Here is a 27,151-nt window from a genome sequence, read left to right as displayed (position 1 = left end):
TGATCCAGACTCATGCAATCAGGTTTCCATAATTCCATTTCCTCCCTTAATCTGTCCACTGGATAGTTTTGACTGTCTCTCACACTGACCTGAAGCACGTCCGAACAGTGTTATCTGAGCTTATCATCCGCAGCTGGAATACACATTGAGTCGCTCTGACATTGGTCCTGTGGAAGGCAGCCACACTACGTCTTGTGTTAAATGTAGAAAGGACAGGTGCGTCACCATTTGGCTGCACTCAGACTTATCGCGTGGGTGTCAAAGAGGAGGTGGATGGGGGCGCGGGGGGGTCCGGGTTTAAAACTCCTCTTCCAGGGCTTTGATCTGGAAGTGTCAGCGGCCGAGCTAGGGGGCATGTGTCACTCATTAGCAGCGTGGTGAGAGTGTGCTGGCTCGCAGGTTTTTACTAAAGTGGAGCAGAGTGGAGAGGATGCTGTGAAAATGTTCTGCTCATGGGGTGTTCCTGCTAATAAACCCTGAGGGTGGCGTCGGGGCCTGGGGGTGGGGAGCTAAAAATAAAGCCCAGAGGAAAGCAGTGCAGTTCACTTTAATAACTGCCTATGCGCTGAGCATCGCTTTCATTGCTCTTTGTGGCACACACACTTATGCTAAACTGATAGCACAGGAAGTGGAATAGACGATTTCACTGAAAGGCCCCGCTGCCAGCATTCACTGTCTTGGGAAAGAAGGGAAATGGAAACCAGATGTCTTAGATCCACCGTGAATATGTCAAAGCTCTCAGACTATGTCAGTTCCTTCGTATCCCATTGGTGGAGCGAAACTTTTCTGCTCTGTCATCAGTAATGTCTATAATACTCCCTCCCTGTGGACATCTCATACGGTCTTGGCTGCAGCTACGACCCAGAGGCTCCGGGAAAGAAGCTTCGCTGTTCCAGTAGATGATCTTTTTCTATATTCCTTAGGTTTCAGACCTCACCACATTCCTCAAATTTCAGGGTAACTTCCCATATCCCAGGGCTCAGTCGGGTGGCAAATCTCTCAGCACTCCTTTGTGGATAGATTGCTTTCTCTTGCTTGAGAAAATAACAAGCTATAGAGTAATGACTTAACAAGCAACAGGATAATGGCTTCAACATGTGGAGGGCTGTGTGCATGTGTCTCTGTGCGTGCATGGATTTGGGATTGTGCGAGTGCTTGCTTACTGGCCTGTGTGTATCTATTGTTTGGGAACCAACTGTGCAGAATCAACTGCTTCTCTGTTTGGTTGGTGGAGTTGTTTGAAAGCTGGACTGCTGATGAATAGATCGCTCTCGTCCAAGCTCTGGAGGCTCACAGCCTTTGGGGAATCAGCAGCCCCTGGTATGTCACAATGACAGGACTGCCTGTGGGGTGTCGGTGGGAGTGTCGGGTGTTTTCCATCATAACCAGCTGCTGCGTGGGCCTCCCACACAGAAGACAGCCTCTCAGTATGTGTGTGTCTGTGTTCACCTATGTCTGTGTTTGTATGTGGGGATGTTGGAGATGTAGGATTGAGGACTGATTCATGACAATCTGACAGCTTCTCTGTGTGTGTGAACATGAGGCATATTGTTCGTGTTTACTACCTCAAGGAGTGTTCTGATACTTTGCATCTGTTCCCGGTGCACACCGCCTCGAGCTTTAGCTTTCTTTGATCTCCATTGGAACAAATGGGACGCCTTCGACACCTCAGCCTTCAATAGTGACAAACCAGACTCCTCCAAACGGGCCTGTCACTCTCACACTGGTGTGGCTTTAAGACTGTGAACCTCTGAGGCTGTTCATGGGAAATGACAAGTTACAGAAACTATCCTGACTCAGTTGGCAATCCGCTTCCTGTCAGTGATATTCCTGCGTGCAACACATTAGCCATGGCATGATCCGGCATGCCCGAATAAGTTTTGTTCTCTTTCACACACAAACACAGCTCTCTAAGTTTCAACAAATCAAAAACCATGAAAAGTAAGGAACAAATGGTAAGACAAACAGTTTCCCAGTGCACCCTCTTTTGCTGTTTATACACGGTTACACAATGACATGTTCTGACAGGTGGGCACAAATCTTCACTGCCTCTTTCATAATACTCTGTCAAGCCTCGGGCGACAGCTCAACGACGACTTGCACTTTGTCTGGGAAAATGTGCTCAGGTGCATTCTAGTGTGGCAAACAGGTGATATTTCCTCCACTGGCAGGTGGAGATGGATCTCAGGTCTGACTTAATGTGAACTGGTGACTTTTGTTTTACTACTTTTGCTTAGGCTTACAGTAAATGCCTCGGATTACCAATGCAGTTCATATAGGCACTCACATGTTTTAAGAGTGAAACCTTTTGACTTTTGGGATCTTGTAGTAAGGTTGACAATAGTGGTTTTAAAAAATGTTTGCTTCATTTATGTCCACCGACATCATATTGAAATCACAGAAGACATTCTCCATGTTTGGTGTTAATTAGCCAAGTCAGCTTTCCTGCATGTTAAACTACATTACACCTGCTAAACATATGTGTTGTGAGCAATGTGCTAAAGTTTGCACCTACTATAAGAACTGTCTCTCAGAGCATGTCTGTACACTTGTCCTGTTTTAAATGCTCATATTAGATTTCATTATCTCTGTGAATGTCTTGTTTCCTGTCCCAGGGTAGAAGTCAGGCTTATTTTCTCCCTCCATCTCCTTTCCGATCCCATCAGCCCCAGTGTGAGGCAATGCCCAGAAGGACACACAGAGGAAAAGCAGAGAGCTCAGGCGCCATCTATCCTTCTACCTCTCCCCCTTCTCCCCTCTTCCTCTCTCTGCTTCTCACTGGCATCGAGTCCAGAGCAACACATGTCTCTGATCAAGTCCAGCCTGCGTCATCAGTTAGTAAACTCCAGGCTCCAGGAAAACCAACAGAGAGCACATTCATAGCCGGCGACCCTGTGACTGAGTGTGTGATTCATTACACTTTAATATGCACCCCTACCCCCATCCCCCAACCCACCCCAACCACTTCTCCAATCCAGCCTTGGGGCAACTCCACAGCCTGATCAAATCCATCATTAAGCATACTTGTGGTGTTACCGCTGCTGGCCTTCTTATTTACCAGATGCAATGGTTTTGTCTCTGGCCTGTTTGCAGCTCAGCAGAGAGGAATTAGCTCTACGTTTATGACATTTACATCAGTACTCCAAACTTTACTGTGTTCAGAGTAAGACAACAAAAGTCCTGATGATCTTCCAGGGAGAAAAACTCCCACCAGACATAGCCAAGGAAAGTTATTAATACCAAATTTAAGAGAGCAATGAAATGCTCTTGGGAAAGGTGCTAATCTTGGGGGAGGAAGCCAAGGTAGTAATATGTGAGGTTGGAGGTGTTTAGGGAATACACCTATTAAAACTTATCATTTTTTCTGTCCTTTTGTACAAAGCATGTGGATGGCTTTATTTCCATCCCCCCTGACAGCCGCCTTTTTGCACAGATACCACTGTTGACGCTGGTATTATACACAACACGGTTCCCAAGTGACACGCTTTATTTGGACTTGTCTACCGGTGCTAATCAGCTTACTGTCAAGTGACTGTAACGTGCCAGTAAAATGAGCGCAGACTCTCAGGTGATAGTCACAAGTATATGCATATTCGGTGTCAATGTTATGGTTCATCCTGAGCGGCAGCAAGCATCAGACTCGGCTGCAGTCTGGAGTTAAAGTGGGTGTCTGAAGGTTTTTCCTGGGAGAGCGCTCTCCAGGTCTTGTGTGTCATGAGTGCAGGATGAGTCCTGTTTATGAGATGCTGACAGCTACTTCCTGTCTCCTAAACCATGATGCCTAACTGCTGCTGCAGTGAAGGCCACTCTTTAGTTCCCAGCCACCCAACTCCACCCCAAAAAACTTGGCTGCAACAGCGGCCATGGGTGGGACAGCTGATGGGGGGATGGGACATGGCGCTGGCAGCGCCAAAGTGCAGCAGTAGAAACACCACTTGAGCTCTGCAGCTCCTCGACCCAGGGCTGCTTTTTTTGGGTAAAGTAGGCCAATGTAAACTCCCACTTCCTGTCGGCCTTGTCTCAGAGGGGGAGAGATGATCCTCCTGCGAAGAGGGAAAGGGCTGCTGCTCTGTAGGGACCATTTCCACTTACTACACACACACACACACACACACACACATAAATAGAAATACAGGCAGCCAGAGAGTGAGTGGGAGAGAGCGAGCGAGGAATACACAAACACAGTGGGGTTCAGGAATGTTAAACACATGCTTTATGGCATAAATAGCAGCCACTTTTGGTAAATTACAGTGAGTGCTCTGGCACTGTAAAGCACACAGCAGGAAAACGCTCTCAGATTTCAGATCCAGGCCCTCCACTCTCCCCAAGGAACAAGAAACGGTGCATGTTGTGTTTTCAATTCTCTATAAAAAGGCAGAAAGAAGTTCAGCAACTTGTAATGCAGCAAAGGTTTGAAATGTATGATCTTTTACCAGCCAAACTAGGCTGTGCAGCTTCTGGAGAAACACTGGCCTGGTAAGGAAGGTAAAGGAAACAAGACGTGCAGAAAAAGCCACATTGAAAATCTATATCTGTAGCATAAACATGCCAGGGCTCTCATATATTCTGGAGAGACCACACTTAATCTTCGTCTCAGCCGACAATAGATGAAAATCCTCTGACATCAACAAGCAAACTTGAGAGAAAATTTTAAACTGGGGACTTGTTTCGATTGTCCCTGCAATCAAAGCTAACACCCTCACCTCAGGGCATACCAGTAGAGATCATCAAAGTAGTCCTAAGCCAACCTCCACCAGCTGAGCTTTTTATATATAACCCTTTCATCCAAGAGCATCATAGGAAAAAACATGTGGCCAAAAGGAACCACAATCAAGAACTCGCACATTAGTACACACTGGACCTGGTTGGTGTTTATGTGCACATGTTTGAGAATCTGTGAAAGCAATCTTACTTGTACTGAGTGTGGTGTGAGTCACTGCTACATGCTAAAGAAACCATTCTGGTAACTGCGAGCATATTTCCCTGACTCAAAGGGAAATAAGGAACTGTGCCGTGGAAGAGCTTACCTCACCCTGTGCTGGCTCAGCTGGGCCTCAGCCCACGCACACCGACTAACTGACTGTTGGACTGACTAGTCGCGTAACTTACTGACTGAGAGGAGAAAAACTATGGGAACCCTAAACTCCTGTCTGGGCAGACTCTGACTCATCGTCTAGGTAGTGGAAGAGTGGAATGGTTTACCCAAAAGTATATACAATAAATATGTACAATCGCAGATAGCTAACTAACTACAATTCCACCTCAAATCATTTGAGGAGTTGTAGGTGACCATGTATGAAATCATGTTACATCTTGAGGTTGCTAGTAAACAGAAGTGGAAGTTCTCTTTTTAACAGTACACACAAAAACACGCTCACATTTGCGTATCAAGCAATGTTTGCACAGTGACAGTGAGAAGTAGGTGGCAGGTGGAAACTGGAAGCAGGTGCAATCGGTTGTTCCCATCCATCAGAGTGTGTTCACCTGCACATCTACAATTCAGTTATTACACAAATGTCAGTTCACTCCCCACGCCTCATTACAAGACGCTGAACAGAAATTTCCCTGTTAATGATCAAACAGAACCAACAACTACAATTACTACCATTCATGTCAAAGCAGTGATGATACTGCACAGTTGCTTTTCTTTTGCTAAAGTAATCGACAGAACTTTAGAGTTTTAATAAACATAAATTAACTTTATTGAATGAAAAGGTATCCGTTATGACATACAGGAAATAGAAGTGAACACACAAGCATGGTACAAAAAATGAAATAACACATCGTCTGCACATTGCACTAAAAAACACAGCCACAAAATGTTTAGGAAAGTTAAAAATTCATCTTTGTACTGTCGATTTACAGAGTTATCATCACATATCAGGCAACCATGCTTCCATGGTGTAAAACTGTAAAAAAACAACTTTGGTCCCAGCCTTTTCAAATTTTTATGTAATTTCTACTAATACTGCAATCAGTTATTTTAAAGCCACAACTACTTAATGAGGTAAAAAAAAGGCACATTTGGTTTAAAAAGACAAACAATTTCAAGGCACAAATTTATGGCTTTGGCTGGTATTATTAACACTGTGGTAACTTTGAGTGCATGGCTTGCATTGTTATCCACGTTGCAGCAGAGCTGAACAGTGAAACATCTTTGGAAAATAACCGAAGACAGAATGGCTTTTCCTATCTCTGAAGCTCATCAGATTAAAGAGAAGGTATGGCTGTAGTCAAAATAGAGGCTTAAAATGATCCCCACTGATGAAAAACACTAACTGCTGCCATTCTTTTGTGATGACACGCTTCCTCTTTTTTCTTAAGCAAACCAAGGGCAGTGGAAGTCACCTGCTATCAACCAGTGAAGGTCATGGCTGTAGCACCTGTTAGCACCTCGTCTATCTACACCACAGTACCAGGGACAGCTGTGTGTGCATTAGCTTTTGTCTGTGTGTGTGTGTGTGTGTGTGTGTGTGTGTGTTTTGAGGCCTGCTAAGAGATTTATTCCACCCACGCACCCCTACCTCTGAGCAGCTGTGTCTAGGCCATGATCCTGAGCTGACCAGCACCAGGACAGAGGCAGGAAAGAGCACCTCTTATCCCAATGAGTTGACTACATATTTGGTGTTTGGAATGGGCACAACAGCAACAAATGGGCTGATGTCAAGTGAGTGTTTGCATTGTTCAGTTCAGATTTGGTCCAGCCTCAAGACCTGAGTCTAGTTTGGAAGAAAAAGCTGTTTCTCTGCTTTTAATAGAACAGAGAAACTAAGAGGCTTGTAAAGTCATATCCATAATGAGGTTTGATTTCCTCCGTGTCTCTTAAAGAAGGCCATTTCATACTCTTTGGGGCCTTACAGGTCCTTAACAGGCCTGCCAGGCTTGTGTAGACCTCTTCTCCATGGCCCCAAGCCCTCCACCTCTCTGAGCTCTGAGTGGGTTCCCTCTGTCTCTCTCGTGGTATCTCACACTGAAGTGGAGCAGCACCCTGAGGAGCTGTGTTTCTGCAGCAGAGACATGCGGCTGAAGGTGCGAGAGCAGACGCCACACTGGTACTTCTTCACCTCGGCGTGGGTCTGCAGATGAGCCCGCAGGTTTGAGCGGTCAGCGAAGGCCCTGTTGCAGTGAGGGCAGGAGAATGGGCGCTCACCTTGATGGAAAAGGAAGGAGACAAATGTAGTGTGACTTGAGTAGAACTCCTTTTAGATTTGACTACAGCAGCCATATGCATATGATTACTGCCAGTGCTACTGTCAGGCAGCCCTGAGTTCACAAGAGCTTTCCATTAACACCTCACACACTCACACACATTGTGAAGATAATGAAGAATCACATGACAGACTGGTGGGGTCAGACCCTGACTGAATTAGCATGATTCAATCAGAGCCAAATGAGATTAGCACGCTAACAAGTTGCTGCAGGTACTAAGTGCTCAGTGATAGCGCTGAGCCTTCAGGCATTTTTTAAACCTTTTGTCACTCGTATGTCCCTATTCCATCGTCTTCCCCAGCAGCTGTGATAAGATAATTAGCTGACAAGTCATTGTTGCTGGGACGTTAAACACAATGAGAGATCAATGAGTACAGAGGGCTTCCCTATGTGATAATGTCAGCTGATCAAGTGCTGAGCTCAACAAATTGATTATCATGGAAATCCTGCTACCTCACACAAATATGGGGGAGTGACCTGCTGACTAAAAATGATTGCCAGGCAAATCTATAGGTACAGTTTACAGCAACAAATATGTAATTGCTTCACACTGAATGAACAGGATGAACAAGGTGGAAATTAGCCAGGGGAGAGACTGTACAGTGCTTTCCACTATCTTACAACATGGGTCTTACCTGTGTGTGTGCGGATGTGGCCGCGCAGCAGCCATGGCCTGGAGAAGGCCTTTCCACAGGTGGTGCAAACACAGGGCAGGGTGTGTGAGCGGATGTGCATCTTCAAAGCTCCCAGGCTAGTGTACTCTTTGGGGCAGTGTTTGCAGAGGAAAGCTGGCCTGGCTGCTGTGACAGGGGTCTCTCTCTCTTCCTCCTCTTCTGGAGGACTGATATGAGCCATAACACCGGTGCATTTCATCCGCTGTCGAGGGGCATATGTGTGGACAGGTTCAGGGCTAGGGGGGTCTGATGTGCGCCCTTCATCCTCCTCTCCACTGCTGCTGGCACTGCTGCTGAGGCTGGACGGGGAGCTGAGGTCCAGGGGACCTGGAGTGGCTGAGGGCTCTGTTTGGGACGTGGGCAGGTAGAGGGCAGGAAGGACACTCAGGTCCCACACCAGTCCTGTGGTGAAGCAGGTGGCAGTGGAGGTGCTGTCTGCTGATGAGAGCTCAGCAAGAGGATACCTCTCCAGTAAAGTGTCTGAGAAGGAAAGGAGATGATGGTTAAAACTTATAAGACAACAGAAAGTACATAAAAGTTATATATTTGATTTTATTAAAGACCAATGATCTGCAAATTCACAATTTGAAATACATTTATATACTTTCACTAACTGCACATGTTTTGTGCTCATTTTTGTTGCAATCTCCTAATTTGCTGAGCACAAAGTCAGAGCTCTGGGAAGGTTCCATGGGCCGTTTCCTCCCACGTATTCACAAGTGCTTGTAACATGAATGGAGCTCTGTCTGGGTGCAGAAAGGGGGGAAAGTGCATATAACGGGCCCCGACTTGATCATGGACGGGGAGTAGCCTAGTTAGTAGCTGAACCAGACTCAAACACATAGCACTTAGAAACTGTTCTTACATCTGACATGAAATCTGAGATTACACTTATATAAACAAGTGATTTACAGGCTGGTTTGCGACGCCCATGTAAGGATGCTTCCATAATGAAAACAAGTAATAAACAACTTCATAACTCACCATTCTGACATTCCAGTTCACTGTAGTTTGGCTTTTGTTTAGCGAAGTACTTTTTGACCAAGAAAGATCGAGGCATTGTCCTTTTTCAAAGAGAAATAACTGTGCGTAAAAGTATCCTGTGGTCACGACGCACAGTTTCTACTGGAAGAAAAAGCAAATCCACGGGTCCGTAAACAGAAACACAAATATCCTCCTCTAGTCCACAAGTTAGAGTGGACTTCAGCAAAGAAGTGATATGTTCAACTTTCATGCAGTGACTAAATGCTGGCCTCTGTTCTCAAGTACTCTGACATAGGCGGTAGGGGTGTGCTCGCCCCGAGGGCCCTCCCCACCTCACGTATCACTGCTCAAGTGCTCAGGAAGACGCCTTCATGCTCACACACTTTACAACAACAAAAACACAAGCCGCACAGAGTTTAGGAATCCAGTGGAGGTGACAAGAGAAGTCGTTTTTAACGACCGTGCAGTCCATGTGAAACCTGGAAATGTGATGAAAAACAAGTTGTCGTCTGTAACGCACATATGAACGTTACCTACATGCTGTAGATACAGACGTAGACTCTATGAATATTCCAGCTCCTACTGTAAATATGAATGTATGGTTATTCGTGTGCGATGAGAAGCAGCTCATTCAGTCACTAGTGTCCCCCTTATATAAAGATTTTGGAAGGAAGGTGACTTAAAACCAAACATCACGGATGTCCGTGATATTTTCACTATATTCAAATTTCATTCATTTCAAATAAAAAGATAAAATTTACTTTTCCTAGGCTGCCCCTTATAGTTGATCAGCCTCGGTGTCACCAGACCTGCCAAACTTAACTTAATAAAGCTTCATCTATAATGTACAGTAGGATAAACAAAGCCAGTGCATCAGTCTTAGGTCCTTTACTAAGACGTCTTCACTAGAGTTACTGCGCCATCTCCTGGAGGGAAGTGTGCAATGATTATGTGACAATTAATTCCAAGAAACACTGGGTGACTTTATAATTTCACAGTCAGTCAACAAAGATCTCAACAATGGATGAAGACATATTAAAACAATGAATGAAAAGACTGTGTTTTAAATGTGATTTCTCTAGAATTCATTTTCGAACAGCAGCTTTACCAGCTCTATTTTCCCACAGTCCGCTCATCTCTATTAAAATCCTGCCACCATAGGCCTAAATCCTGCAGGAATACTCTATATATTTTGTCAGTGCTGGGCATCAGGGAAAGAAAACATTGCCAATTGTCCGATGCTCTAGCCTGGTGGATATTTGTGCATCAAATGGTAATTTCCCTGTCCACAGTATTCAAGGTCTTTTGTAGATATGTGGAACCTTCTCTAACATGGACACACAACAGGGAACACAGGAGAAACAGTGGTAACCACAATCAGCTAGAAACTGAAGGATTCCTTTGTAGATCTGATGCTTCCTTCATTGTTTGATTGGCTTGTGTCTTAACCTACAGTTAAAACCAGATATTTACATACACTGTGTTAAAAGACACATAAACCTTTTTTTCTCACTGTCTGAAGTTACATCAGACTAAACCTCTCCTGTTTTAGGTCAGTTAGGATTACTAGAATTATTTCTATTTGCTAAATGCCACAATAATGAGAGAGAGAATTTCTTAGAGAATTTTTTATTACTTTCTTCAAAGTCAGAAGTTTACATACACAAAGATTATGTCTTTAAACAATGAAGGAAAGCCCTGATGATGATGTCATGGCTTTGCAAGCTTCTGATAGGTTAACAGACAACATTTGAGTTAACTGGAGGCACAACTGTGGATGTATTTTAAGGCTACACCTCAAACACACTGCTTCCTTGTTTGACATCATGGGAAAATCAAAAGCAATCAGCCAAGATATCAGGAAGAGAATTGTGGAGCTGGTTCATCCTTGGGTACAATTTCCAGATGCTTGAAGGTGCCACATTAATCTGTTCAAACAATTATACGCAAGTATAGACACCATGGGAATGTCCAGCAATCATACCGCTCAGGTAGGAGACGGGTTCTTTGTCCCAGAGATGAATGTGTTTTGGTCCAAAATGTGCGAATCAACCCCAGAACAAAAGCTAAAGACCTTGTCAAGCTGAAGCTGGTAAGAGAGTGTCATTATCCACAGTGAAACGAGTCCTGTACCGACATGGACTGAAAGGCCACTCAGCGAGGAAGAAGCCATTTCTCCAAAAGAAGCATAAAAAAGCCAGATTACAGTTTGCAAATATACACAGGGATGAAGACCTTCATTTTTGGAGACATGTCCTGTGGTCTGATGAAACTAAAGTGGCACTGTTTGGCCATAATGACCATCGTTACATTTGGAGGAAAAAGGGGGAAGCTTGAGAACACCATCCCAACTGTGAAGTATGGGGGTGGTAGCATCTTGTTGTGGGGATGTTTTGCTGCAGGAGGAACTGGTGCACTTCATAAAATAGACGGCATCATGAGGAAAGAACATTATGTGGAAATATTGAAGCAACATCTCAAGACATCAGCCAGGAAATTAAAGCTTGGGCGCAAATGGGTCTTCCAAATGGACAATGACCCTAAGCATACTGCCAAAGTAGTTACAAAGTGGCTTAAGGACAACAAAATCAATGTTTTGGAGTGGCCATCACAAAGCCCCAATCTCAATCCCATAGAAAATTTGTGGGCAGATCTCAAAAGGCGTGTGCGAGCGAGGTGGCCTACAACCCTGACTCAGTTACACAAGTTCTGTCAGGAGGAACGGACCAGAATTCCAGCAGACTATTGCGAGAAGCTTGTGGAAGGATACCCAAAACGTTTGACCCAAGTCATACAGTTTAAAGGCAATGCTACTAAATACTAAGGAAATGCATTGTAAACTTCTGACTTTGAAGAAAGTAATAAAAAATTATCTAACAAATTCTCTCTCTCATTATTGTGGCATTTAGCAAATAGAAATAATTTTAGAAATCCTAACTGACCTAAAACAGGAGAGGTTTAGTCTGATTTAATTTCAGACAGTGAGGAAAAAAGGTTTATGTGTCTTTTAACACAGTGTATATAAACTTCTGGTTTCAACTGTATCTTTTCTACAGTCCAAACACATTTTTTGGTCTACAGTATTAATCTAATACTGAATATAATCTACGTAAACAAGTAAAAGCTGCATGTTTACACTTGTTTTGCTGCCTGCTGTGGGCATCCATTGGCACAAGACGATTATAAGACACTTATGCCAAGCATCATTGATATTTACACTGCACATAAACACATAACACAGAGTGCACAGAAAGGTAAAGAACTTTAAACTGCAATTTCCCCATTGCGGGACAAATAAAGATTTTATCTTATTCTTATTATTCTTATTCTCCACTGGGTCGTATTAAAAGGTGGGAACATATAGTTAACAATGTTTCCGTTTTGATGGTATATGAAACATGGCACAATAATAACAAACGTATCAAAAATACGTATGCCCCATGCATATTTACGAATATTTGAAAATCTATTTTGATTTTAGGCCATTTAATCTCAGGTGAGGATCTCCCACTTCCGCCTTCGTTGCAATAGGTAGTCAGACAAGCTAGTATTAGGGAATGATGCAGTCGATGTAAATAATTTACTGGAGGCTTGCTGAATTTTCATTGCTGCAGTTTACTCAACTTAACAGACCAAACAAGCAAGAATGAACGTTTCTTGAAATGTGACGGGAGTTATTTTGGGAGTTGGTTTGATCTTTGAAGAGACTCAAATTAAAGCGCATGCGCAGGGTGCAGTCTCCGATTGGCGCTTTGTGTTTTGTGGGCGGAGTCATAGGCGGGTCCTCTGTTGTCAGTGATCGGTTGGATATTTGAAATACAAAATAACAGCCTTGTTTGTTTGGGTGCAGAAGCAGCTGTAGTCTTTCTCAGGGTCATAAAGATTGTAAGGTGGAAAAACATTTCTAACTTTAAACACCACAATGGTCTGCGAGTCAAACTGAGACACTCTAAGCGCAGGTAAGGATACTCCAGAGCTACCGTTCATTTACAGACAGTTGCGTTAGAAATTAAAGGGTTTGTTCGATTATGATCACAGAATTGTATTTGATGGATGCTGCTAGCTGTCACTGGCGCTTTAAGACAGTTTAGTTTATTACGTGACGTCTGATTATTGTAAACAAACGAGGAGCTCTGCGATCATTTGGCATATGAATAAAACTCTGTGCACAGAAGACATGAATGGTCTGTGTTCATCGTAACATACAGCCAACTGTGTCTACTGCACTGACAAGATGTTCGATGAAAGGAGCCCCTCCCCCATTTATCTAGAAACAGATGGACTCTAACAATGAGTACTGGGGGAGTGGGCTTCTTTATTCAAACCACTGTAATAGTAGAAATTTCATTGGATAGCCCAGTCAGCTGATCCATGACTGCGTGAATTTTAAAAAATAATAGGAAGGGTCTCATAGCATCAACAGTCAAAGGGGGATTAGCCTACTGTTGATTTGAGACGATGGTAAAGATATTTTTATGTGCATACTGTATGTGTGCTCCATGACTCAGTGTTTTCTCTTGTCTCCAGCTGTTGAAGACTTACACTTACTGAACAAAGAAGGGAAGGTAGGCAAGGACAACAGGAGCGAACAGTTATGTTCAGAACAATCACCCGTCTTCTTTTTGGTGGAGAGGAGAAGACCCCTGAAGATGTCAGGTCTGGAGAACCGGTGGAGGAAGGGTGGCTTGTTGTCAACCACCAAGGTCAGTCATGCAGCATATAGATTCAAAATATAACAGTTTATTTACAACTATGTGGTAGATCATTCTGACAGAGTATAGTTGAACTTTATGTCAAAGGATTTATAGATATTTGCAAATCATAATCTGGAATGTTATGCAAAAGTAATGCTAAATAGTAACAACATTTACTGCAGTTAACTGTATATGATGGTCTTGTTTGTTATGTACTGTACATCAGTTAAATTAAACTCAATAGTACACCTGTTATTGATTCAGCCCGAAAACTGTTAACATTAAAATGATGAACGCTTGTTTTACCACAGAAAGTCTGTGCGTAGTGTTCCTTAAATTATCGTTATATGACCGAGGTCCACTTGTGTCTTTACAGAGGCAGATACAGCAGAAAACCAGGATGCACTGTTGACTGATGTCCAGCCATTCAACTCTGCTCTTCATGGAAACACAGCTGCAAGTGTTGAAATTGACAGGTGATTCATTTTAACCATATTAAATTGGAGGGTAGAGGAAACAGTTAACTATATTTCAAAAACTGCAGTTTAACGCATAACTTTATTTTAATTCCATTACATCCAATTGCCATGGCAGCTCCTGACAGATCTCCGTGGTGGAGCAATTGTTGCAACAGTGTGATAATACTTAATGTCACATTGCATTGGACAGTTGGTTTTTGCTGATATACTCAGGTAGCAATACCACATCTAACCACTAGGTGGCAGCAGCATACACAATTTCCCGTTATCTACAAATTACACAGTATTTGAGGACAGCTGCTTCCTGACATTGCCAATGTCTGCAAGGAGTTTGTCTCTACAATGAATTGTGATCATCAACAGATTGGTTGCCAGATTTGTATGAGTTCAGCACCCCATGGATGTCAAGCCAGTTACTTTAGTATTAATGATAAATAAAATGACTCCTAACAATCATGTCTGTGAAGGTTCTCAGTCATCCAGGTCATGGTATATATATTCACCACTCATCCGAGTAGCTTCTTCAGTTCTGAAGAAGCTACTCGGATGAGTGGTGAAACGTCTTCTCAAAAAGCTCTACAAGTCCAGTTGCCTTTTTTTTAACCTTTGTTGGATCCTAACAATCATGTGATTCAGTTTAAGACACCGGGGTTGATGGATTAAATAATTTAGTTAGTGTTGATGTCAGTTAGTCAGTTAATGTTAATTGTCTCCCTTCCAAAACATCAGAGTGATTAGACAACTTCTTCCCTCCCCATGACATTCCTGACCTACTGCGTAAAAGTAAAATAACATGTTGTGTAAGAACAAAATGTCTGTAATTGTTTTACATGTTTATATGTGTGTGTTTCTCTCTCTAGCGTGGCAGATGCAGAGGCCAGAGTCCAAAGCAGCAGCAGCACCCCGAGTAAAGTCATTTCTTTTTCCCAGCCTAAAACTCTGGCAGAGATGACACAGTCAGCCTGCATCCAGAAGGCTAAGGCCTGGCCAGTCCAACAACATGTGTCCCGTAACGCCATTCAGCGCCAGAACCGTGTTCGGCAAGGAGTCCAACACCACTCCTTCCACCTCCAACAGCCAGGACATCGCAGCCTCAGCCACTGAAGCCCTGGTTGTGCAACCAGGACATAATTACAGCAGATTGCCTCACCCACATTTAACACTAACTTTAATACACAGATAAATGCACAACACAACGGACTCAACAATAAATGTGGGATTCCATCATGATTTTGATTCAAGCTTTAAGTCAATTCTTGATGTAACACTTCACAACACTTAACCAAGTAAAAGGCAGCTACTTTAGTGTTTTAACTTGATTTTCGGAATGAAGATATTCACCTCATAAAATGAGATACACTATGGTTTTTTTTTGTGTGTCTGTCCATTTTAACTTGTGTTTACTTAACCTTTTTACACATCAATAAAAACATGATTTTGCAGTTTATGCTTTGATTATTTGTTGATTTGTGTTGTTTGTTATTGTGCAAAATATAATTTCCTAATGACACTGAACTACTCGCAGGCTGACAAATGTGGATCTCATTAGTGTGGAGGTGGGAGTGTGTTTTGTGCACATGTGTCAGGAGTAGCAGATACAAATGTGGATCTCATTAGTGTGGAGCTAGGAGTACGTTTTGAGGATAACAATAAGTAGGTGCTCTGTCTTCTTGAATTAACTTGTGGGATTACAGTAAAGATGGATGATTCTGCTCAATCAAAACTAAACAAGCAGTCAAGATTCAGTTACAAGAGTTTCAGCATCTCATCTCAGTTGGATGACGGCTCTTCACCCAAAGACTTTACAATTGACTTGACTAAAAAACATGGTGAGATGAAACAAGTATGGTGTACGCAATAGTGTACAATTTGATTTCTAAGTAAATGAGATGCTGCTGTATTTCTCACTCATTTACACCTGCCATGATGCTAATTCACAGCACTGCAGGTGTAAATCACTTGATTAGATGTCGAGGGAGACCCACAGGATGTGTGCTGAAAGGCATTTCATTAAGTTCTAGCTTGAGATCCCTGCAAATTTTCACCAAATTCATGTTTTTAATTTTGTTTCCATGCTGCTGTCACAGATCTTATCCATTTGAAAGAGCTGCCTGTGGCCTCTGGTAGTTTACTTTTGTCAGACAAAGCTCTGTCCAGCCTAAAAGAGCCAGATGAGGACCGCTCAAATCAAGACAAGCTTATGCCGCTATATGCTGTCTCTGTCATCTTTGCTGTTGGAGTGACCTGTGCTTTGGTCCTACAAATCTGCCTGGGTGAAAGTTTGGTATGTCATGCAACATATGCAAGTCAAGCTGCATTGTTTTACCCTCATCACTGTTGCATCACAGGACGTCACAAGAGGTGTGGTGGTTTCGGATCATGAGCGCTGCACTGCACTCGGTCAAAGAGTCCTTCATGATCGTGGATCCAGCGTGGATGCAGCCATCGCTGGCGCCCTGTGTCTGGGTGTTATGCATCCACATGTGTCAGGAGTTGGTGGGTACGTGACTCGCTGACATGATTTATGTAAAATAAGCATGGTTGTATGTGATAATGGTCACAAATTCATCCTTGTTCATTCCCTTTCTGTAGAGGTGGAGTGATGCTGGTTCATGACATCCTTAAGAATGAAACCAAGGTGATAAAGTTTCAAGGAACTGCACCTAAGGCACTAAGAAAGGAGATGCTGCAAAATGTTTCAGAGCATAAGGTGATACAAATTTAAGACTGAGGGTGCCATTTCTGATTTTATCATTTCGAATGTTAACATTTGTAATGTATTTTCAGGCAGGTCTAAAAGTATGTGTGCCAGGTATGCTCATGGGGTTGCACCGTGCTCACAGCATATATGGGAGGTAGGAGTATAGAAAAGTGAATCTGTTCTGGCGTTTAGTGTTTTCCTCAAACATGTTATACTACAAATTCACTCACCACAGGCTGTCATGGGAGGATGTTGTCGGCAGAGCTGCAGATGTAGCCAGAGAAGGTTTCAGTGTGTCTCACAGCCTCTGTGAGTCAAACTGTTTCTCTTTATATTTTCTCACTTTCCATTTAACTAATTTTCTATTACACTGATTTTAGCTGTGATTCATATACCAAGATGTGACTCATTTGTTGTCCTCTACAGCTGAAGCAATATCAAAGGTAAAAGGTGAGCAGCTGTCACAACGCTTCAGGGACATGTTCATTCCAGGAGGCCAAGCTCTGAGCCCTGGTTCATATGTGAGGATGCCTGGTCTGGCAGGGGTGCTAGAGGATGGTGTGAACAGTTTCTACTGTGGAAATGTATCACGCGAAATAGAGGATGAGGTAATTGATATGCATACATTTCATGGGACAAAATTAGGTGTGAAATTTAGTCTGAAGTGGTCTTTTCATAAAAAGGTTCGAGAAAATGGCGGGATCTTGAACAGAGAGGACATCGGTAACTATCGCGTAGAAGTAGAACAACCACTTGAAAGCCAGTACAATGGTAAAGACTAGATTTTATCACACAGTTGACTGAAATGAATGACTGTGTATTCTCAACACTTTTATCTATGCTCTCTTACTTTTGTCTTAGACTTTATAATTCAAGTTTCTCCTCCCCCATCCGCTGGGGCGGTGTTGATATCCGCTCTCAACCTTTTAAAGGCCTTCCATCTCAGTGAGAACAATATGACAGAAAATCAAACATACCAGGGGAGGGCTGAGGTACAGTACTGCAAATGTGTGAATGCAGTCTGTGTATTGTCGATTTGAAACTGTAGTTCTCCAACACAATTGTTTGTTTACATCCTATACAGGCTCTGAAAGCAGATTTAGCTAAGGTCAGAGGAGTGACTGACCCTACGTATATTTATCTGGTCACTGAGCTGCTCTCTGACATGCTGAGGTAAAGAAACCCTGTGGCATTGCCTGTAACTAATTATTATCAGATTTCTTGTTTAACTGAATTGTTTTGTCTATCCATTGTCACCCTGAAGGGAAAATTCCCATTAAGGCCAGAGCCAAAAGGGATATCTCGTTTTTTCTTTTTTTTTCCCCTTTTTAAACGTATGTCTCGCTCTCTCTCTGCTCTGGATGTAGCAAAAATCAGACTGGAAAGCTTCAGAAGATGAATTCCTCCCATGAGTCCCCATCTGAATACTTCTCCACCAACCACTCCCTTCAAACAGGGCTGATGATTGGGCAAGTGGTAGTCACAGGACTGGATAACCTCATAGTGTCTGTTGCAAGGTACAGTAGTGGTATAACTGCCTACAGTGTGACTTTGATAACAACAACAGGGTATGTGTGGTATGTGCTCCTGCACAGTGTGACCGTCTTTTATCCTATCTGATGTCTTTATGTTGCTGCAGTTCCTTGAGCAGGACATTTGGGAGCAGAATCGTGACTCGATCAGGCATCATTCTCAACAGCCTTGTCCAAGACTTCTCCTGGACAAATAAAACCAAAGGCCAACCTCAGACTGACCCGGTGCTAAACCATTAGACATTCAGATAAAATCAATCAGATAGAAGGTATTATCTTAAATATTTATCTCTACTTGTCATTTGTACTGTAGAAGAACATTGTGGAGTCCGGACAGAGGCCCCCATCATTGCTCATGCCCACAATAATCATGCCGGCCCCACATAAATGTGGGATCTACATGGCACTCAGCAGTTCAGGTGGACAAAACCTGTTGATCACAGTCACCCAGGTCTCCCCTCTTTACATATTTCTTTGTAGAAAGAAGGGTTCAGATTTGTGTTTTTTGTAAATCCATTTAACATTTATACCATTTGTGTGGTTTAGATGTTGAACAGTGCATTCTACTTCCATAAAGACAAAAAAAACAGCCTCTCCCTGAGAAGACATCACCCCCACCTCCAGACAAACAGAATTCTTGGTGATTGTAAGTATGACCTCATATTCAATAGTTAACTATTGCCTATATTGCTATTACATTAGTCATTCTTTAATATTAGTAATTTCCTCATTTTCCAATTCTCTCCCATCAGCTGAGTTTCCAGAAGCGAATGAGCAGTTTGTGCATGCAAAGGGCCACGCTGTCCAGGGGATCCTTAGGAATAAAGATGATATTGTGGCTTTACAATTACTTCAGTTGTTGCATAGTTTATTGTAGTCTTGTTATCATAAATGTTTTGGTAATAAATATTCTAAATGCATATAGCTGTTGTTTAGCTTTGTGGTTGTTCTCCAGTTATGCTCTGATCGTCTTGCTGTCACCAGCCAACACAGGACAGTCATCCCTATGATTCCCTTGTTGATATTTTGTATTTTATTTTTTTTTTTTAAACAAAGCAAAACAAAGGTTTGATGCTGGTTGAAGGAACGTGGCCGGTTTTCCTGCTGAACAAAATGAGGGCTGTTATGTAAAGGAGATCTAGAGTCGAGATACTGTCAGACATGCACGCTGACTGCATCACAGGAAAGGACATGTGACATGCTTGAAATCTGCACAAACATGTCACTCAAAGCGCTGTACCACCAGGCTTTGGTTACTGTAAACATTTTGCTCACTATCTGTTGACACTGTTCTTTACAGCTTCCATAACCACTGAGTAACAGTCCAGTGATGACTCCTCACCATGATATGGTGAACTCCCACATGGTTTTTAAAATGGAAACGAATCCTCGGATAGCAGAACGCTCTTTGTCCACGATGAACCCATTTTGAGGAAGTATGCCGGAGCAGTATTTCAGCATCTTAATGTTGATTCTTGTAACAATGTGCAGTTTCTGTAGGAAGGAGGAAGATGAGTCAAGTGTCTTAAAATGAGTTTAAATGCTAAGCAAAGACGGCAGCAGTCCCAGAAAATATGTCATCAGTAATGATGCTGACAGATGTAGAGTTAAATATGTATGGAAATATTCTCATATTAGGCGGCACAGTGATGTGGTGGTTAGCATGGATGCCTCACAGCAAGAAGGTTCTGGGTTTGATTCCATCTGGGGCCTTTCTGTGTGGAGTTTACATGTTCTCCCTGTGTCTGCGTGGGTTCTCTCCGGGTACTCCGGCTTCCTCCCACCGTCCAAAGACATACATTTAATACCATTGAGGAGCGGTTGTCTGTCTCTCTGACTTAGCCCTGCGATAAACTGGAGACCTGTTCAGGGTGTCCCCCACCTTTTCCCAAATGGGATAGGCTCCAGCCCCCCCCCCACCCATGAATGAATGAATATTCTCATATTATTTATGCACTGAACTGAACATTTGAAGAGGAAACATCTTGTTGCATCACAAATACAAGAAGGTAAGATCAATAATTGGCTATAGATTCACGAGGAAACTATTGAATTGCTCAGAAAGCTTCATAACTCGACTAAAAGTGATTTAAGTTTTGTACTGTATCAAAGTCATCCGGACACAGGCTATCTGACAGTTGCTCTACGAACTCGGCACAAAGGAAACGTTCAGAGTTAATTCTGCGAACTCCAGGATGTAAACAAACGGTCCTCATGTTGCTGCCCACGCTTTTAGACCCGGGTTCCTGTAAAAGTTTACATCCCAGCACAAGGGAATACTTTGAACTGGACATTTTACAAAATACTTGTTAATACTGTTGAAAGAACAAACTCGTCAACTGACACTGAAGCTGCATGATCATTACATTAAACCAGATAACGCCGCAGCTACGTGCTGTAACACACGAAGCAGCTTCCTGCTGACACAAATCGGACAAAATGTAAACCAAATGATAAGTCAATTGCGATTACTTTAATTTCCTATTAACCTACTTTTTTATTAGATTTTTTGGAACCGTCGATTTGTGTAAATCTCGGAGGAGACGCTGGGGGCGGGGAAGCAGTGCCGTCAGGTGGGCGTTGTCGGTCACATGTAGGTCAGGCTTTAAATACCTGCCGTTCAACCCTCCTCCTCAGAACAAGTCAGGAGGAAGTGATCCATCTGGAACTGGAGTCACCTGCTTAAGTTTGTAGTTCATTCATGAGGTAACAGTGGATTTTTCGACAGCGGATGGTTGGTTCATGACAAATAGTAAGTAGGCTAAACACAAAGTAGCTACGCTAATTTCTGTTTTTAGGTTTCAGAGACTAAGCTGGTTGTGATGAATGTTTTTGTCATGCGTTATGTTACAGAGTGGGTGTGTTTATTTAAACAGGTGGAGTATCCTACATCCTGTTTTAAACTAACATTTAAAACACTAAAAGGAATTGTTTTTGTCCCTGTATACATAGTCATTTTATACTATGTGTGCTTAAATAACAATGAGAAGACCACTGCTGTTTAGGAACTTGTATTTTTTACTCTTAAGTCTTGAAGTTTTTTTTTTTTTTTTTTAACGCTTCCATGTAAGGAAACTCAAGACTACTGTATAATGTTTGTATTTATACAGGGTGGCTGATTCCATAAGCACTTCAAACCGGTTTAACAGACTATCCTGGTGAAAATAAAGGGTTTCAATGGAGCCCAAACCTGCAACAAATGAAAAGTTCTTCCTCGTCATCCGCGGAAAGTCGAGGAAAGGCTTCTGCAGAGGATGCATTGGCCGCGTGGAGGCAGAGACGCAGCGCGGGGAGCTCACGGGGCTCCTGTACAGCGGCGGCAGCAGCGCTGGGAGCCCCAAGAGCGGAGGCATCGTGAGGAGAGAGGACACGTATCCGCTGACCCGCCACCAGGCCCAGCTCTTGCTCTTTGTGTCCACGGCGAGCAAACGCCTGGAGGTTCTGTGCAACCCCCAGCTATTTACGGCCATCTGCGAGCTGTCTCAGGACGATCTGGTGGTGGTGAAGCACAAGAGGGGACACATGCCAGCAGTGGTGAAGAACCTCATGCAGATTGGAAGGAAGGAGAACAAAGAAGACCTGCACATGCTTGGCTTTGAGGTGGAACTTTTGGTGGGTGTTTCTTTTTTCTTTTTTTTTTTTCTTCTTTTTGTTGCTATTTATCTGTGGGTGGAAACACAATAATAATTATTCTCTGAAGCCAGTAATTGCACACTAATACTGCTTCTAGTGACTAATGACCAGTGTGAGATCACTTTGGGTTCTGCGTGGGTGTCTGTTTGCTTTTCACTAACAGTTTTTCTTTGTCTCTCTTACAGGAGAGTGATCTCAATGTGTCATCCAAGAAACCTGCGCCTTTACCTCTTTTCAGTGCTGCAGACATTGTACAGGTGGTCCCATCGTCCTCCGTCCCCCTTGGACTTCATTGGAAAGATGGCAAATGTGGGGGTAAGTGAAATGGTTGAGGTCACAGTTTATCTGTAAAATATGCAGTTAACATGTGACATTTCAATCTATTCTCTAATGATTGAGAGATAATGATTAATGACATCTATTGTCTAATCCTTTCTAATAATCACACAACGGGGTTTAAAAAAAAAAAGAACAAAAATCTTCGTCATCCTCCAACTCAAACATCAAATGAAATCCTGAAAATGTACTGTTAATGCCAAACACTTGTGACTCCAGATGGAGTACAGAGGACACAGTCCTAGAACACAACTGGAAAAACTGGTCCTGTTGTCTTGGAATGCAGAACAGTACATCACATGGTGTGGCATTTTCGCACATTGTGCACTTTAGAATTGTCTACATACCTCATATGTAGACTTGAGCCATGTTAACCTGAGGTCAATCTGATCGGGCAGCATGTGACAAGTCTCAAAAAATGTCATGACTTTCACACTGCCCATATCTGTCCACAGGTCTAAACAGAAAACAGGTGACACGCATCAATTCCATGCCAAACATTGGATCTCGTCCACGACAAGTGATTGAGAACCGTATGAGTCAGAATGTTGTTCAGAACCAAAATCTGAGCACATCTCCTATCCCTCTGGAGGTGGGATCCATGGTGGAGGTGGTTTCCAACTCTGGGGTCACAGTGTATGGGGTTGTCCAGTGGTTGGGGGTCCCTGGAGGAAAGACTGGTGAATGGGCCGGGATTGAATTGGTGAGTGACTTGAATTTTCAACCGTTGTATTTTTATTTTGTCAGCTTTAGCTTTCTGTCATATTTATTATATAATGAACCATTTCAGGACTATGACGTGAATGGCTGCTCTGATGGGAAATACGGAGGTCAGAGATATTTCACCTGCAAAGGGAACAGGGCTTTGTTTGTTCCCATCACAAAGTGCAGCCCTGATAGTAGGTTTGTGTCCTCTACAGGAAGGGGGACCTTCAAACCCACTGAAACCCCTCCAAGTAAGACACATCTCCTAGTTTGAAACATGCATACACAATAACTGATAAAAATGGTAGACCGCATGTTGCACTGTATAAAAATGAAAGTGCTGTACAAATTGACCTTTTGATTAAGTTGTCAATATTCTGTAAACTTATATAAAAAAATATATATATATTTTGAGAAGGGTGTCTGAGAATCGGTCATTAATAACTGTGCGCTACACTGCCTGTCAGTTGTGTGGTGGACAGTGGAAAAGCAAGTCGTTCTTTGCAGTTGGATCAGCCAACATTAGTATCACACCCTTCTGCCTCAGGAGTTGGTGAGAACCGGAACAATGCATAGTTTGTGACACACATTCAGTAGCTTCCTGCTTTGGCAGATTAATCATTATCCTTTAAAGGCCTGTGTGATTGTCCATTTGCACTGCTTTAAGCCCAAAATCTAAAGCAGTCAATGAAATCCTACAGCCTGTGTAAAAACACTATGCTTAAGTTTTTTTTTGTTTTTTTTTTCTGTTTTAAAAGGGAATTTTCCTTAGCTATCATTGACACTGTGCTTACTCTGAAAGTTTGAAACACTGGATTCTTTAAACAATTGTCAACAATTATAATTGGCATTATGTAAATGAGACTGAACTGCATTTCACCTAATTCGTCCATCTGTTTTTGTTCATTTGCTTGCTCTTTTCAGTTCCACCTTTTGAGGACTCAGAAGAGGATGCACCACCTGTCCCTGAGTCAGAGGCGTTGTCTTTGTTAGTGGGGAAAATGAAGGGGATTCAGGGTCACATAAATTCGTGTTACCTTGATGCCACGCTCTTCAGGTAAAACCAGTTCACCACCCTTCTGGGACTTTGAGTCTCCTGTAATGCAAGGTTATAAACGTGGCTAAGATCCTATTGAATCTCATTGTCTGAAGTCCTTTTACCATGTTGCTTGTGTACAACACAAGCAACATGGTAACCTGTATGCATATAAGCCCAGAGCTTATAAAACAAAATAGCTTTCTCTCCTCAGTTTGTTTACTTCATCTGTGACCCTGGATAGTATCTGCCAGAAGCCTGCTGACAAAGAGCAACCCATAACTTGCACTCTGAGAACCATAGTCAACCGTTTGCGCAGGTATGAACACTACCTTCACGACTGTTTGTTTACCTTATGCATTTCATGATGGCTTAGTGTGGGGAAAAGGGACATAATGACCTCTTACATAATCTGCTGGTGCTAAAGAAATGCTATAGTTTTCTATGTCCTGTATTCACAAGTTTTATAAAGTGCAGCTGTCTAATATGTAGGTGTGTCGTTCTGTTTACCCTAGTGTGTTTTTATGGTTTGTGACTGGGAGCTCTTGCATTTGCTTTGCTTACTGATCACTAATGTGTAACCAATTGGTTGCAGACAAGGGTTTGTACCTGCAGAGAGTGTGATGAATTTTCGCAAGCAGCTTGGCTGTGACACCTTTCGGACAGAGGAAAAAGGTACACACTCATATCTTATAACATTCATTGTTGAAAAATGTTAACATGATCATTTCAGCATAAAACATATCATTTTTTTTTTTTTAACTGCCTTGCTTTACTACAGACCCAGAGGAGTTCATCACAGTGCTCTTTCAGAAGGTGCTTTGTGTGGAGCCCCTGCTAAAGCTCAGGTATGATTCTGAGCTGCCTCATATTGAATGTATTGCCCTATTTGACTGTGTATATTTGAGTTATTAAATATCTGCGTCCCTTTAGATCGAAACGAGAAGCATCTCAGGGTGCCTACACCTTCCAGATCTTTCTGGAAAAGGAACAGATGGGACGGGTTCCCACCGTGCAGCAGCTGCTGGACACATCTTGCCTGTCAGGTGACCTCAAATTTGAAACGGTGAGCCTTTCTGTTTACAAAAAAGAAGTGTGGCTTCATCACATTTCCCTCTGTACAGTCATATAACCACAGTTTTGCATTTATTTTTTTATGTGCCCCTCAGATGCCGTCCTGTCTAATGATTCAGATGCCAAGGTTCGGAAACAAGTATAAGATGTTTTCTCACATCATTCCCTCAATGGAGCTGGACATCACAGATCTCCTATACAACTGTGAGGAACAGATGTAATCAGTGCCTAATCAAATAAGTGAAATTAAATGTGTTTTTCAAGATACTCAAACATCACCTGTTTTTTACCACAGCACCAAGGGAATGCTTTGTCTGTGGGCATTTGGCAGAATATGAGTGTCTTCAGTGTCTACCAGATCGCAAACTGCAACCAGGAAGAATCAAACAGTATTGTGCTACCTGCAACACACAGGTAAACCTTAAAGCCATTTCAGATGCCAGGTACCCCCCACACACTGTATTTGTAATGTTCACTACTCTGTCTATTTTTCTTTAAGGTGCACACTCTTCCCTCGCGGCGCTGTCACTCTCCCAGTGCTCTAACAGTACCAGCAGATGTGGCCTCTGATACTTCTGTGGCCAGGCACACAATGCAGCTGTTTGCTGTGCTCTGCATTCAAACCAGCCACTATGTGTCTTTTGTCAAATATGGCACAGACTCTCACTCCTGGCTCTTCTTTGACAGCATGGCAGACAGATGTGGTAAGTTAAATTTTAGCTCATTTTATTTACTTGAAGTTAGTTCTTGGCTTGAACTAGAAGCAACTACTTTCATTAGAGGCAGTGAATTACTTAAAATTATTCTGTTTGTGCAAACACTGACTTGATTTGGTTCGAAGCGGTTACCCATGGCTGCTTATTTTTCTGATAATGCAGCCTCGACAGTGTTAGATAACGGCACTGTTGAGAGCAACTCTGACGTCTGTGACAGACTTTTATCTTCTTCTGAGCTGATGTCTAATCTTGAGGCCACTCTTCCGTGTAGGTGACGATAAAAGTGGCTACAACATTCCCGAGGTCCGAACTTGTCCGGAGCTGGGTGACTTCCTGTGCCAACCAGAGGAGGAGTTGGCTCAGACCAACCCTTCCCAGGCTCCAGAACTAGTGCGAAGGCTGCTGTGTGACTCCTACATGTTTTTATACCAGAACACAGCCATGCCAGTTTGAAAGCCAAACAATCGGGAGCCTTAAACACACATGAGGAAGAGACACATTGTTCCCATAACAGTGCCTTTTAATAACCTTACAACTCTGCTTAATCAGCTTTTGTGCACTTTATAACGTCCAAACAGCGGGAACTGTAATGGATGCTTTTAACACCAAGAAGAAAAACAACAGTGAAGTTCAGAAATCTCCCTTTAATTTATCCTATTTGAAGCTGATGTTGGTATATAAGGATTGAAAGCAGTGAAAATACACTCTGAACTTTTACCCCCCCCTCCCCTTTTTTTTTTTTTTTTTTTTTTTACCCCCCCCAAATGTATTGCTGTTGTTAAACTGTGGTTATTTATACATTTTGAAGGAAATTGTGGGATATTAATGATATTTTTTTCCCCCCACTGCCTTTATTCTTACTTTTTTGCCTGTCATTTGGCAAATTAAAATCCACTAGATGACATGTTTATGATGTGGTATTGTATGATGATTTTAATTCTGGATCTGTCACTTGACAAAACCAAACAAGAGAGGAAAAAGAAATTTGAGGGTTATCTTTCAAGGTGGAAAAGGTGAGGTGAATAAAATAAATTCACAAATAAGTCTTGTTGGTAATCAGTACTCTAATACCCTCTTGTGGACAAAAATGAATTTGCATTGACCTTTAGTCATTCAGATTAATATGTATATACAGTATGAATATGTGCTGACTGATCAGCTAAAAATGATAAGTTATTGTTATAACATTTATTTTCTGATGGGAGCAGATGGAAAAACATTCTGTGGGATAGATTAAAGGATTATTTTATTTTAGGTGACTCTGAGTCAAAAAAATCTAAAACTAGCCCATGTATTAGGGGTTCACCTGTCATCACGCTTGGGTATTTTAATAATCTTTTCAATGTCCAGTGAATTTAAAATCAAAACATACTTTAGA

At 42.5% G+C, this 27,151-nt stretch overlaps 3 protein-coding genes across 5 annotated transcripts; 2 read left to right on the top strand and 1 right to left on the bottom strand.

Moving 5' to 3' along the window:
- Window positions 1–5,678: 5,678 nt before the first annotated feature.
- Window positions 5,679–9,194, bottom strand: snai1a (snail family zinc finger 1a). The gene is made up of 3 exons (XM_084543035.1): window positions 8,868–9,194; window positions 7,845–8,363; window positions 5,679–7,150 (listed from the first exon to the last, which is right to left on the bottom strand). Exons 1-3 carry the CDS (start codon window positions 8,941–8,943, stop codon window positions 6,966–6,968), a joined length of 780 nt encoding a protein of 259 aa, XP_084399161.1. The 5' UTR covers window positions 8,944–9,194; the 3' UTR covers window positions 5,679–6,965.
- Window positions 9,195–12,696: 3,502 nt separating this feature from the next.
- LOC311486976 (glutathione hydrolase 7-like) lies at window positions 12,697–19,204 on the top strand. Of its 2 annotated transcripts, XM_084543031.1 has the most exons (18): window positions 12,697–12,826; window positions 13,395–13,570; window positions 13,938–14,037; window positions 14,901–15,869; window positions 16,128–16,324; window positions 16,389–16,540; window positions 16,633–16,750; window positions 16,828–16,895; window positions 16,977–17,050; window positions 17,168–17,349; window positions 17,425–17,512; window positions 17,603–17,733; window positions 17,826–17,914; window positions 18,109–18,258; window positions 18,381–18,498; window positions 18,587–18,724; window positions 18,820–18,919; window positions 19,026–19,204. In XM_084543031.1, exons 4-18 carry the CDS (start codon window positions 15,740–15,742, stop codon window positions 19,148–19,150), a joined length of 1,860 nt encoding a protein of 619 aa, XP_084399157.1. In that variant the 5' UTR covers window positions 12,697–12,826; window positions 13,395–13,570; window positions 13,938–14,037; window positions 14,901–15,739; the 3' UTR covers window positions 19,151–19,204. The 2 variants fall into 2 exon arrangements, with proteins under 2 accessions (XP_084399157.1, XP_084399158.1); XM_084543032.1 differs by lacking the exon at window positions 12,697–12,826 and having other exon boundaries at window positions 12,855–13,570.
- A 1,718-nt stretch (window positions 19,205–20,922) lies between these two features.
- On the top strand, window positions 20,923–26,950 carry cyld2 (cylindromatosis (turban tumor syndrome) 2). 2 transcript variants are annotated; one of them, XM_084543030.1, is made up of 15 exons: window positions 20,923–21,025; window positions 21,384–21,885; window positions 22,092–22,221; window positions 22,698–22,945; window positions 23,033–23,072; window positions 23,163–23,198; window positions 23,872–24,004; window positions 24,198–24,302; window positions 24,579–24,658; window positions 24,765–24,831; window positions 24,917–25,049; window positions 25,153–25,261; window positions 25,353–25,471; window positions 25,557–25,761; window positions 26,045–26,950. In XM_084543030.1, the coding sequence occupies exons 2-15, from the start codon at window positions 21,451–21,453 to the stop codon at window positions 26,224–26,226; spliced, it is 2,022 nt and encodes a 673-aa protein (XP_084399156.1). In that variant the 5' UTR covers window positions 20,923–21,025; window positions 21,384–21,450; the 3' UTR covers window positions 26,227–26,950. The 2 variants fall into 2 exon arrangements, with proteins under 2 accessions (XP_084399156.1, XP_084399155.1); XM_084543029.1 differs by having other exon boundaries at window positions 23,033–23,198; window positions 26,045–26,947.
- The last annotated feature ends 201 nt before the right edge of the window (window positions 26,951–27,151 follow it).

Source organism: Chelon labrosus (assembly GCF_963514085.1).
Source record: "Chelon labrosus genome assembly, chromosome: 4".
In the NCBI taxonomy this organism is placed as follows: domain Eukaryota; kingdom Metazoa; phylum Chordata; class Actinopteri; order Mugiliformes; family Mugilidae; genus Chelon; species Chelon labrosus.
Note: the sequence above shows the minus strand (reverse complement) of the source record. Positions and strands in the feature narration are given on the sequence as shown.

What these genes read in the sequence shown, in the direction of transcription:
- LOC311486976 (XM_084543031.1), top strand. Translation starts at nt 15,740, where the DNA reads ATGGATGATTCTGCTCAATCAAAACTAAACAAGCAGTCAAGATTCAGT. An exon ending in AAAATGTTTCAGAGCATAAG is followed by an intron (nt 16,751 to 16,827) that starts GTGATACAAATT and finishes ATGTATTTTCAG; the next exon opens with GCAGGTCTAAAAGTATGTGT. An exon ending in GCTCACAGCATATATGGGAG is followed by an intron (nt 16,896 to 16,976) that starts GTAGGAGTATAG and finishes CACTCACCACAG; the next exon opens with GCTGTCATGGGAGGATGTTG.
- cyld2 (XM_084543029.1), top strand. Translation starts at nt 21,451, where the DNA reads ATGGAGCCCAAACCTGCAACAAATGAAAAGTTCTTCCTCGTCATCCGC. An exon ending in GAAAGATGGCAAATGTGGGG is followed by an intron (nt 22,222 to 22,697) that starts GTAAGTGAAATG and finishes ATCTGTCCACAG; the next exon opens with GTCTAAACAGAAAACAGGTG. An exon ending in AATGGGCCGGGATTGAATTG is followed by an intron (nt 22,946 to 23,032) that starts GTGAGTGACTTG and finishes GAACCATTTCAG; the next exon opens with GACTATGACGTGAATGGCTG.
- snai1a (XM_084543035.1), bottom strand. Translation starts at nt 8,943, where the DNA reads ATGCCTCGATCTTTCTTGGTCAAAAAGTACTTCGCTAAACAAAAGCCA. An exon ending in TGAACTGGAATGTCAGAATG is followed by an intron (nt 8,364 to 8,867) that starts GTGAGTTATGAA and finishes TTTCCTTCTCAG; the next exon opens with ACACTTTACTGGAGAGGTAT. An exon ending in CCACATCCGCACACACACAG is followed by an intron (nt 7,151 to 7,844) that starts GTAAGACCCATG and finishes TTTTCCATCAAG; the next exon opens with GTGAGCGCCCATTCTCCTGC.